General features: G+C 48.8%; 1 protein-coding gene across 3 annotated transcripts in view; it reads right to left on the bottom strand.

Annotated features, from left to right (window-relative positions):
• Positions 1–12943, bottom strand: part of RHBDF1 (rhomboid 5 homolog 1) — a 34711-nt gene that overhangs the window by 11275 nt on the left and 10493 nt on the right. For 2 of the 3 annotated variants that reach the window (XM_042827677.1, XM_042827676.1), the window contains exons 2-5: positions 8939–9074; positions 6737–6867; positions 4366–4467; positions 1366–1579 (exon numbers count right to left, since the gene is read on the bottom strand). In XM_042827677.1, the coding sequence (XP_042683611.1) occupies positions 1366–1579; positions 4366–4467; positions 6737–6867; positions 8939–9052 (561 nt within the window). In that variant the 5' untranslated portion in view covers positions 9053–9074. Of the gene's footprint in view, positions 1–1365; positions 1580–4365; positions 4468–6736; positions 6868–8938; positions 9075–12943 lie in introns of those variants that run through there. The other variant, XM_042827678.1, reaches the window with a different exon arrangement.

The following is a 12943-nucleotide window of genomic DNA, read 5'->3' as shown; positions in this document are numbered from 1 at the left end:
CATCATCACAGCTGTGGTTTCTTTATGACTTCTGTACTTTATCCTAATGTTTTATGAGCCTTTTTTAATCCACAATTGCACACTCAATAGGAAGCTTTATGGAGTTACACCTACTGAAACCAAGTTCTGACTGAATGTAGTCTACATAGAGCCCAACAACATTTCTCAGTATCCTGTGACCAAAGCATTCAACAAGGTGAGACTGGATTGAAAGACACAATATTCTCCTGTTTCAGGAACGCAGCCAGGCTTTGGGTCACAGATCAACTTGGTTTGGAAGGAATTCATTTCACACTTACCCACACTGCAGTGGTGTTCACTGATGCCCTAATACTTTATGGATTAAGGTGCTGAGTGGAGCAAGGAGTCCTTCCTTTGCTAGAATATCATGGGTTACTTCTAAGGTGTTGGTAACCGAATGTGACTGACAGGCTCCTGGCCCCCTAGGACTGCACTTGAAGGGCTACCAGATACCCTTTGCAGGCACCCAAACCAATTTCTGAGGACTCGTGAGCGGAGCTGTGGTGCAGCTGATGCAAGATATGCTGTTCCAAGTCCCATAACATAATCAAGTTTTCAGTTTGTAACCACTGCTCCTTGTTCTGTCAGTACAAATCCTGTGTCACTACAGATTCTTCTCCAGGCCAAACAACCACAACTCTCTGAGCCTTTGAGACAGTTTTTGTAGGAGAGCTGCTTCAGCCCTCTGAACATTTCTGTGGCATCCTCTCGACCCTCTCTAGCAAGTCCCCATCTGTCTCGTGCTGGGAGCCACAGAACTGGTTGCAGTACTCGGGTGGTTATCAGAAGAGTGGAGCAGAGTGGACCTCTCTTGCTCTGCTGGCCACATTTATTTTGATGCTGAAGATACAGTTGGCTTTTTGGACTGCAAGCACGCACTACTGGCTTACATGAGCTTTTCATTCACCAGTACCCCAAAGTCCTTCTTTGCAGGACTGCTCTCAGCCCATTCATCACCCAGTCTGTATTTACACAGAGGAGTGCCCCAGCTCAGGTACAGCACCTTGTATTCGGCCTTGTTGGACCTCATGAAATTCACATGAGACGACTCCTCAGACCTGTCAAGGTCCCTCTGGATGGCACCCTTCTATCAACTTTACTGCCCTGCTTGGGGTCATCTGCAAACTTGCAGGGGTTGCACTTAACCCCACTATCTATGTCACTGATTAAAATAGTAAGTAGTACCAGTCCCAGTACAGACTCAATAGACACCACATTGAGTCACTGGCTGTAACCCATTGGACAAGACACATTCAGGCAGAATTAAGCCCACAAATGGGTTAAAAATGGTGAAGACACTGTGCAGGAAGCTCATGATAGCCTTGACTGTCCCAGGGTACTCACCTTCTGCATGCCCAGCTGGCAGGGCCCAACATACAGTGGAGGGGGGGTTTCTGTGCTTGTTAGAGAAATATTGTCCTGACTGGGCAAGTCCATTTCCCGGATGACCTGAGGTTTCAGCTTCCCATACCGCAGGCTGCAGTGGCGCAGGCTCTTTCTCTGCCATTTCTGTGTAGCATCACTGTCTTTGCTTACTCCAAACCAGTCAGCTGTGCCTCTGAAAAATGCCAGCATATAGGTAAAGCAGAAGCATCACATTCACTCGGATTATGCAAATGAAAAGATAAAACCCACAATAGTCACTTCCCAATCCAAATGTAGGCAGAATTTCCCCCCATGAGCATCTCAGAGCCTGTCCTCAGCCAGTTTCAGCAACCTGACAGGTCTTGGTCAGAAATGTTTAACCATCAACAGCACTCTTTTCCCTCTTAAGACAACAACAACTTCAGTGTAAGTAAAAAACAGTTGATTCTGACTTTTTCTAGAAAGAAAAAAGAGGAGACGGAACAGAAATTCAGAGAACTTGTGAAATGGGTTTTTTTTCCCCTCTAAAAGACACTCACAGAAAACACTTACCGTCTTCAGGCCAGCTATAGGTCCCCATTGTGGGGCTGCAGTTGTTCTCTGTAGCTTTTCCCAATGGCCAGTAGAATTCATTATTCTCTCCCAGCCTCCCACCATACTCCCAGAAAATCCCCAAATTCATCCATCTCATGCTGCAGGATTCCCATCCTGCTCACAAGTAACATCAATGGCAAATGCTTGCTGTGGTCCTGCCCTCTCCTGAAGCAGGCACACACAGCTCTGAGCTGCTGGTGGCAGAAGCAGGAGCACAGGGCTGCAGCCACAAAGCAGGTTTGCTGCCAAGTGGCTGCTGTTGTGGAAGAGCATTGGGTCAGAAGCAAAACACTAAGGAAGGCAGAGGAATAGGTGTAAGTTAGAGTAACAGTCTTCAAATACTTCAGGAGAAGCTAAATACTGTCACAGCCCTGCCAGCCCTCTCCCACTGTGGCTAATCCTGCGCTAGAAGATGGCGAGTTGCATCAGCACACAGCTGGCCCAGGTGTTGAAACCTGAAAACCCTTCCAAGCCAAACCCAAAAATCTCACCTCAGGCCACTGCTTACAGGTAGGATTTCCAGTTGCTGAGAAGGAAGACCTCACAAATCACAAAGGGAGTATCAAAACATACACTAACATAAAAAGAGGGTTACATCTAGAACTAGGTCACACTGCTGAACTGAGTCAGAGCACCAGAGACAGGAAACTAAATCCTGTGCTTTACTTATTGCACCCTGCAGAACAAAGATACATATCATGAACCAGCAACTGAGGACATCCTGCCACTATGTAAAAAGATGTGAATTCAAAGCAGGCTTTCCAGCTCACACTTGCAGATGCAAACCACCAACCATTGCCAAAAGCACAGTTATTCTCCCAGCGACCCAGAACAGGCCCTCCAGCAGGCACAAAATCAAGTGAGCCACTGCCAGCCTTATCTGCCCTCGCTGAGCCAAACCTTTCCAGAACTCTTCAGCTAGTCACTGGGTGCCATCCCTCAGAGAAGGGGCTGTGCAGGTCTCAAAGCACTGCTCTGCTGTCACTGACCCACAGCAGTCTTTATCCCAGCTCAGAGCAGACAGGCCTGGGGTCAGAGCCTGTCCTGCAACTCCTGAACCAAGTCTACAGACAGGCACAATGCACCAGCTGTGCCTGCACAACACACATCACAAAACATTCTTGTAACACAACTTCCAACTTTCATAACGAATATTTGGACACCAAGGTGACCCTGGGTGACAAGCCTATACACGGGGCCACTATTAGCCTGCTGATGAACACTGTGCAAAGAGCTGTGCTTCAGAGCTCCATGGAACTGCATTCCCATTAGTGTGGAAGGACAAGCACTGCCACAGCTGCTCTGCACAGCAAGTATCACTCCCAAACTGCCAGCGACCACTGCTGGCCCAGGGCTAGGATAGGGATCTGTCCCATTCTCTGATCGTATACAAGACAGTCCAGGAGAACCTTATAAACTGAGTTTAGAGCGTTTGGAGCACTCGGGAGAAACAGTGAGAGCCAGGGATTTCCAGCCAGGGAGCCCCATCAACTGCTACAGATCCTGCAGAACTAGCAAGCAATTAATCAGTACAAGGGCAGGTTCTTCTATCAATTTAAGGTAAGCAGCCCTGAAAGCTAAAGCCCAAAGACCAGCAGTTGTAAATGCAAACACAGCATCAAAGTGGCACCTGGCAACGGTAGTGATGAGGAAGGTAGGACGGGAAGGAACATCTGGGCATTGGGTCCAGTCCCTGATAAACACAAAGTCACCATGTCTGTCTCATTCAAAAGTTCACTGAGTTCTAGTCTGGGGGTAGTGGTTGATGGGCTGATGGGTTGAGCTACTCCAGGAGTCCAGGGCACATCTCTTCAGTGCTACGTAAACAAAGATCTCCACCTCAAAGACAAGCCAGTCACACTAGGATTAGAAAATTCATGATGTCGACAGGAAAAGGGTGGATGCTATACTGAATTCACCTCAATTCAACTCTGAGCTTCATTCAAACCACATCTGTTTGGTGCAATTTTCTCTCTTTCCTCTTCTGCTCCAAGAAGGCTTTGGGACCAAGATACGCATATTTCACATGTTGCATTAAAGCTAGCAAGGACAGGCTGCACGGCGGCTGCCCCAGAGCAATTCTGCAGTTATGATGAACACCAGGAGATTGTCAGCTTGTTAGGAAAAACACAAAGAAGTGAGGCTGGAGAGTGGGCAGTTTGTTAGTCCCATGCTATTTATTGACATCTGCCTAGATATTTAGTAGGAGTGACCATTGTTTTCTGTTAGATGCACACGGGAACTTTCTCACTCCCATCCATTTGCAGGCCTCCTGGTCAGGCCTTGGAAGGCAACGTGGTCTCAGCAACAGCCAGAATCGGTGCAGTTCACAATAGCCCTTGCACACACATGCAGGGTGGGTTGCACACTTAGTTCTACCAGTACCTGAAAAACGATCGGGGCAGGGACTGCCGCTTTCTCAGGGAACTCCTGCCCACCCGGTTCCCCTGAACAGGCAGGGTCTGACTCCTTTGAAACCGTACCTGTCTGCTGCAAAGAAAAGAAAGCTGAACGGAAAGAGCCCGCTGGGCTGTGGAGGCAGGCAGCAACCTATGTCTAACATTTCCCCATCTCTTTATTCAACCCCAATCAGCAGCAATTGTGCCACAATGCACGTGACAGCAGGATCCAGGAGGCTGCTGAATCCCGTCGGTGCATCTGCACTCTGATGTACATCTCCCATTGGTCTTGATGACACCACGGATGCTTCGATCCCCTTCCACCCCCAGACCTCTTTAATCCGCCTTCTTCAGCCCAGACATACAACTGCAGACCTCACAAGATGGCTTTGGACAGCACAGAGTGAAACACCAGAGGTGTCAGCAAGCTGAGATATGATCTCTTTGGATACAGGTGTTTGATGCCACTCAGTGTCCTGGAACCATTCTGAGTGACCCTGGCAGGGTCTCACCTCAGGCACAAGGATCTGTGCTGCATCTGCTGCCTTGTCTGGACATCTTGGACACTGTAGGAGACCGGAAACAGTGTTAGATGCCAACACTCAAGCAGCTGAATCACTCCTATGGCCCTATGTTCTGGACCACACGCAGTTGACTTTAGGCACATACTTGATCCGTGTCCTGCAAGCCCCATGAAAAGGAAGGGATGGAGTCCTGCTGCTAGAACAGTTTCACATTCTGAGTTTAACAGGAGCTGCATTAAGCAACAAACCCGGAAGACAGCCTCCCTGGACTCACAAAATAAATCCCAATGACACCCTTATGGATATATGGTCTGCAGTTCTTTACTGCACACCTACCTCTGCTGTTCACAGCACTGGTTTTTAGGCTATCCTCAGTACTTTCCAATTCCCTGTCTTTGCTCCTGATCCATTTATTTCACGCTTTTACTGCTAGTTCCACGTCTCACACATTTCCTGTAATTCTGCCTCTCACGCAGTCTTTCCCACTGCTGCGCCTGCCTTCCTACCAGCATTCCACAGTGCACTGCAAAAACCATGTACAAGCTGCAATTCCTCCTGGACAGAGTCTTGGCTGCTCTTCATGCTGTACAACAGCCTGCGTGAGAAAACTCTGCACTGCGGAATGGCATCAACCCCCTGCACTCAGGATTACAAAACTGCTACCCAGACCGTTAGGCACAGGCACGGATGCTGCCACCAGCTGGTCCCCAACACTGCCATTGCATACAGGCATGGAGGACATGACACGTGTCTGTCAGTGCACCAGCCACATGTGCTTGATGCTAAGTAGGACACTGGCATCTCCCTTGGTATCCAGGAGCTTCACCATCACTGTCCAGCCCTCTTTTGCTCACTGTAGCTCCATATACCCTGTCTGTAAGGACTTACGGGGGAGAAGGCTGCCCTGGCCCTTCCATACAGTGCTTCTTATCAAGGCCCCTACAGCATTCTCCCAGGATATCCTGTCAACCTTAACAGGCTCTTGTCTAACTGTCCTGGCACAAAGACTCGCAGAGGCCTGATTTCAGTCCACGTTGAGGGCATGAATAGGCAATAAGGTGGATAAATAAATGTCTGAATGACTTTGCCCAGAGTGTGGTGAGCAGTGGCACTAAGTCTAGCTGGAAGCCAGTGACTAGCAGTGTATTCCAAGGGTTAGTCGTGGGTTCTATCCCATTTAATAACTTCATTAATGATCTGGACAACAGGACAGTGTACCCTCAGCATGTCTGCAGATGACACAAACCTGTGGAGTGGTGGATACTCCCCAGGGTCATGCTCCGATCTGGAGGGACCCTGACAGGACGAAAAAAAATGGGCTGGGAGGAAAATCATGAAGGACAACAAGGAGAAGTGCAAAGCCCTGCACCTGGAGAGGAACATCCCCAGATACCTACACGTGCTGGGGGCACCCAGCTGGAAAGGAGCTTGGGAGAAAAGTCCTGGGGATCCCAGTGGATACAGCATCATATGTTGTTAGCTACACATCAGGCCCTGAAACAGCCAGCTTCTTCAGGCACAAGGGCAATCAAAACTTATCTCTGATCAGCAAGAACCATTCACTGTTCTGATCAGCACTATTTTTCTGTCAGGACTTTGCTCCTCACTTACTGAAGGCAAGCTACACAGCACCATCAGGCTCATATATTGAGAACCTATCTGCACCTACCCTCTACCTCAACCTCATGACAGGCAACAAGGGAGACAACTCAATCCTATTTTGACAGCATGCCTTAAAGTGCCAGGCCATGGGAGAACGAGAAGACCATGAAAAAAGGACGGCAACGGATGGCAGAATCCACTAAACCAGGCTCCAGGAGCTCAGCAGCTCACCTCTTGATGGTCTGGGTGATTGAGGTTTGTCGTTGTAGCACCGGTCTCCTCACTTCATGAGGCAAGGAGGGCACGCGGCTGTTGTCAGCAGGCATGCTCACACTTCGTAGAAAGGCCTGGCGTCTTGTTGGCTGGAAAGGAAAGCAGAAGGGGAGTCAGCACTATTAGAACTATGACCTACAGGGCCAGCCAGGGTGTGAACCACTCAGTCAGCAGCACAACAACCCCCCTCTGCCCCCAGCCCAAGCCACAAGCTGGGTGCATGCAGCCTAACAAGGACTGAGTTCATGACTGGCTAATGTGAAGAAACAGGACTGGATCTGCAAAACAGAGCAGTCAGCACTTGAACTTGGCATCTGAAGAGGCTTTTTTTTTATAGTTTCAGTGCAGACTGGCTCTAGCCTAGCCCACAGACTGATGTCCATCTGCAGATGGGTGTGTTACAGGAGTTCCTGCATCCTTCTGGCTTTTTTTCTAGCCAGAAGGAACAGAGATCACAAGCTCCTAGACCACTGCATAATGTAAAGTAAAGCACACCAAGCAGGGCCAAGTGAAATGAGCTTTATAAATAGCTCTGCATCTGCACTAAAAGACTATGAGAGTCGTGGGTGGGTCTGTGCTGCAGTTGCTGCCTGGCACAGGCCAAGCAAGCTGGGAAAGCCACATCAGCTTTGTTCATAACCTAATTGTCTGGATGCACTCAGGTCTGAAAACTCCTAGCACCTCCTGGCTGAATGTCACCTGCCAAACCTGACACAAATCACCAGACTGCTCTCAGCCCATCCTACTAACTGCCCCAAGGCTGTTCTGCATGAATTTGTCGTTAGCTTGGCAGATACCACCCCCTTTCTAAAACACAGACTGAGCAGATTACCCCTCTGCTTCACTTGCCAGTGAACCGACTGCTTCTCTGGTCAGACACTATCTCTAATTGCTTGAAACTCTAGTCCTTCCAGCCAGACAGATAAAAACTTTCAGTAATTTTTATCAATTTTTATCTTTTTTTTTTTTTTAAGGTTTTTTTTAAAGTTTTTAAAAACTTTAAAAACCTAGACACTCAGAATTTAAGCCATGGGAGCCTGTATGCACTCCCACACACTGTGCTTTCAGAAAACATTACCTATGCCAACTTCCACTGTTGTGTGTACGTAGTGCCTCTCCAGAAGCCTAGCTGGATTTAGAGATTTCAGGTAAAAGAACACCCATGTAAGCCTTAACCAATTCAGAAGGCTTCAACCTACTGGATTTTTTTAGTTAAAACCCTGTGTTCTCTTCTAATCATTGCAAAAAGAACCACAATCTCTTTCCTTCCAAAGGAAGGTCAAGATGAAGGTTTCAGAAGATCAAGATGAAGGTGTACCTGCCAGAAGTCCACTTTAGTCCTTGGATCAAAGAACAGCAGAGACCAGTCCATGCTTTTCCAAGAACATAAATGCCATTTTAAGACAAGCACACCCCTCCAGGGAAGATGCAAAACCTTCCATTTCTGTGAACCCAGACACCACACTCCACTCACAGACCTGCTTTTGGTGTAGGCAGCCTATTATCCTGCAGCAAGGTCACGAGCAGCCAGCAGTCATCTCACCCACATGTAAGAGTTTTTGCCACTCTGAAGCAGAGATTCCTGTTATTCCTCCTATTCCCAGCAGAAACATGGGTGTTCTACTCATGCTTTGTGAAGTCCCAAATAAACTATCACTTCATCTCTACTCCACCACTCTTCAGTAACACCTATTTCTCCTCATATGTGAATTTCTTGCACTCATGCTATTAACAACTTTGTGTTGCCAGTAACTGTTCTTTCTTTGCTGTTGCTGATGACAGCCTGTCATTATCTTGGCTAGTCATAAGTCAGATTAATTCCCTGCTCATTTCAGCAGAAACTCCAGCACTTTCAGGTTGGTATTCCTCTAGAAGCCCTTCACTTCTTCAGTTCCTTGAAGGAATTCCTGTTTAGACACCTCACTCTCACATCTACCCCCTACAGTCCTCGCACCCAAATGGCCACATCCACTGATCTAAAGTGAAACACACCCACCTTCCCTCAATATCCCATTCAAGGGGCAGCCCGTTACCGATCCCAGTGACCTGGCACACACAGCACTGCCTTTCTCTTGGCCAGGGCTGCCAGTGACCACACAGAGGCACGCTGTCAGCACAGCAGGGCTCTGCACATCCCCTGCATGACCGCAATCCCCATACCTGCACTGGCTCTTCTGGCACCGGCACAGGCACTGGCACCGGGATGTCCAATTTTAACCATGGCGGCTTCTTGCGCTGTAAACTACTCGTGCTGTCATGCCGTGCCTCCGACATCGTCCCACGTTTGTCTTCAGGCCTAGGAGAGGGGAAAGATCACATGTGAGGAAGGGTTGGACACATCCCTGATGCAGCCCATGCCGTAGGGCCGGGCCGACCTTCTCCCAGCTGCCATTCACAGACCCGAGCCTCGCATGGGACAACTTCCAAGTGTTGGAGAGGGTTCAGCAATCAGAGCTCATGCAGTGTTTCTGAGGCTGGGGGACATCACGCCAAGTGCCAAAGATCACAGCTACAAGTTTCAGAGTTACTCCCCATTAAGATTTTCTGGGACTACTGTGAAATCCAGATTCCAGAAGAAATACTCATAATTATATCTTAATTAGATCTGGAGCCAGTCCAACCAGCTAAGTAACTGCAGTGCTAAAAGCTGCTGACCTCTCTCTAAAAACAGCCTGTGACTCACACAGGCTCCCTTGCCTACCCAAAGCCAAGCAGCACCATTTCCCTACTAACTGCTATTTGGGAATTAGCAAGTGGCCACTTATAACTGCTTCTTCTAATCTCCTTTAAATGTAATCATTTTCCAGAAATACAGCATAGCACACACAGCAAGGCAAGTGCAGCATGAACATCAGTTCAGCATTAATGCCAGTTTTCTAAGAGTGGTTTTCATACATAAATAATGATGATATGTTATTTAAATAATCTGAGTTACAGAAACACCAAAGCAACCAGAGGGACTCCTTGCTCACTCTGCAACCTCTCTGCCTTCTCCAGCATGCAGCGAGACAGAGACTGAGCAACTTCTCCAGGCTGTGAGAGTAATGACTTTGCTGCATATGCTAATAGAAATGGTTAGGAAAACTGATGTCACTGGAGGAATGAGATCACAGACCTCCATAAGTGCCTTCTAACCTAAGCTACTCCACAAGCACGTATTTCTTTCTTCCTCTCCTAGCACATGCACAATAGCAGGCTCGCAGCGGGAAGCACATGTGCTGAGTGGGCCGACAGATCCAATTCCTTCCCAGCTTCCTTGTGCTGTCCCAGACCACAGATCCCACAGGAGACAGAACCCAGCAGGGTGTCAGCCTTATCCTCTCCCCAAAACAAACCGACGGGACGAGCATCCCGGTAACTTCGCAGGTACGCACGATTTGAGAGGGAACAGAAGAAAGCTCAGCACTGTTAAAACGTTGACACAATTTATTCTGAATGCACAACAAATCTAAAATGTAAGGTGGGAATTCTTCCTTGAGCATGGGCATGGCCAGAGAGGCAGTGAGACCTCCGTCTGTCCTCAGAGACATCCAGCACTCAGCTAAACAAGGCCCTGAGCAGCACAGCACACAGACCAGACAGCCTGCAAGGGCCCTTCCAGGCTAAATTAGGCTCTGGTTCTCTGATGCTGCCTGCCATCTGTGGCACTTCTACCAATCCCCACAGCTCACCCCAACTGCTCTGGAAAGGGAGCCACACAAGCAGTGAGGTTTACCAGTGCAAACAGTACATGGTGGAGGGGGGAGCAGGTCAACAAAAGGGAGAGGAGAGTGAGCTGGACTGGGTTAGAAGAGGAGAATCTCATCTAAAAGCGGGTGACGACCAGCTGCTAGCAGAGTCACACAGGCTGGGCTGGCTGCCAGGAGAGCAGGGCTCAGCTGAGCTGGAACGAGGAGAAGGGACGACTCAGCTGTAGGTGGATGAAGGTTTGGGTTTCAGCAAATACCACAGGCCCCCAAAAGTCTGGGAATTCACGATCCGGCCTGTACAGACATACTCTTTGTACACACACCACCATCCTGCATGCACAGATGCAACGCCTCACAACAAAAGGTCACAATTCCTTACTTTGCTCCATTTATAGCTGCAGAGGTGCCTAAAAGCATCTGTTCCAACTTCCTACGTGATACAGATAGCGAGGATATTAGGAGGGCTCCTGCCTGCTCGTGTGCACTTCTGAAAGGGACTTGCTGGTGCCCACACTTGCCCCTTGCCCAAGCATCACCTAAAAGAACAACAAAGCAAGCAAATACCTCAGTACCAGGCAACGAAACACTGAGTTTCACACTGACCCCATGACTGTTTTGAAGAGATGTTCCAGGATACAGTATCCATGTACTTAATCAGATCAATAGGCTTGATTTCAAAGCTGACTGCACTGACACATACTTCATTCGAATGGTCACATATCCTCAAACAATCCCTACTCTCAGTACTGCCCTAATCAGTATTTTCAAGAGACCGCTGAAAGCAGCGGGATAAGATCATGCACCTTATAGCCATGCAAGGTCAGGCCAAGTGTCTGCCTAAACCCAGTATCTCATTACCAGAGGATGCCTGGCAATCAGTACAGAGCACAGGATCACTTGACAGTCATATCTCCCTGGACAGCCACTACATGAGCTATGAATAACTCAGGGACTTCTTGTGCCAGAGACATCTTTGCATTTAACCATTCTGTTTTCATCTTTATATCCATCCAATGATTTTCCTTCCAGAACCTATCAAACTCCCTTTAGAAACCAATGCAATCTTTGATCGCAGCCTTTTAGAACCCTTAACTGCCTGTGGCAGAGCAGAAACACATGCTGTGCGATGAGCTGTCCTCCTCAGCTTGTCTTTAAACCCGATACTTCCTGCGTTCACTTGATGCCTCAGTTCTTGGGCCAGACGAGCAAATAGTTTTTCCCTGTCCCTCTTCTCCACTCCAATCCTGGCTGTACAGATCTGTTCCAGGCCCTTCCTACCATCCTCTTTGCACACACATTGGGATACCACACTGGGTAGGACAGAAGCTCGGGGATTGTCAGAAACAGCTGGGGGGAGGCAGAAGGGCTCTATACCTGCCTGCACTGCTGGCAGTGCTGGCACATTCACTGTCCTGGCTGCAAGCAGCAAGCTTCTGAGCAGAACGGCAGCAAAGAAGTCAGGATCCTCAATGTGCTCTCCAGACAGCAGCCAGGGAGGCAGCAGAATTGCTGTGGGCCCAGCTAGCAGGGGGAAGGCAGGGAGTGCGAGGAGAAGCGGAGCAGCAGGGTGTCAGCCTCAGTGCTGCCAATAACATCATCTAGCATGGATCAGACCCAACTAGTTACAAGGATTATCTCAAACACCAGGCGCAAGCCAGACCTCTAAAACAAGCCAGATGGAGGGCTGAGGGCAGGCAGGGATGGAGAAGGCAAAGCAGACTCTGTGTGCCAGGGGAAAGCTGTTGAGGAACCAGCACCACCCAGGCTTTGGCTGAGACCTGCATTACATCCCACACTAAGAAACCCCCTTGGAAATAAAGCAAGAGCATCAACTCTGTCCTGATGCGGATCTCTCCTGCTTTCCTCACCAGTGAGCTTGGAGGAGATGTTGCGAGGCTTTACAGAGCTGCTGCCCAAGGGCAGATTTACCCTGGTGAGCCTCAAGGTGTTCCACCAGCACAAAACTAACCGTACCCAAAAGTAAATTACTTCTTGTTGATCTGACATTGCAAAGAGGCTCAGAATTGCAGATAAGCTCTGAGCAACCTGAGACAGGAAGGGTAGGACCTGCCTGTTCAGTGATGGCTCACCGTGATATCAGCTTAGCTGAAACACCAAACCAGGCGTGAGTCTTTGTCACCTGCCTCCCAAAACACCTCCCGTCTAAAACAGCTTTCACATAGGCTCCAATGGAACCACACACCATATCCCTCCCAGAAACATATGCTGTCACTATGCACTGACCCACTGGTAGCTCTGACAAATGCCCTCAGGGGGTCAGAAAAACAGGTGAATTTATCCTGAGATGCTGTGGGGACAAGCTAACAACACAGCCTACAGAACAACCAGGGACCAGGAAGCAACTGTAATCATGGGACATAAAGCAAGGGACAACTCGTGCTGATGTCAAACCCTGAGAGCAGGAGGACAGCCTGCCCCACCTCACCCCAGCTCAGAGGCAATGGCAGGAGCTCAA

The sequence above is a fragment of the Centrocercus urophasianus genome, unplaced genomic scaffold, assembly GCF_019232065.1.
Source record: "Centrocercus urophasianus isolate 14NV4802_14NV808 unplaced genomic scaffold, USGS_Curo_1.0 seq_29, whole genome shotgun sequence".
Classification (NCBI taxonomy): domain Eukaryota; kingdom Metazoa; phylum Chordata; class Aves; order Galliformes; family Phasianidae; genus Centrocercus; species Centrocercus urophasianus.
Note: the sequence above shows the minus strand (reverse complement) of the source record. Positions and strands in the feature narration are given on the sequence as shown.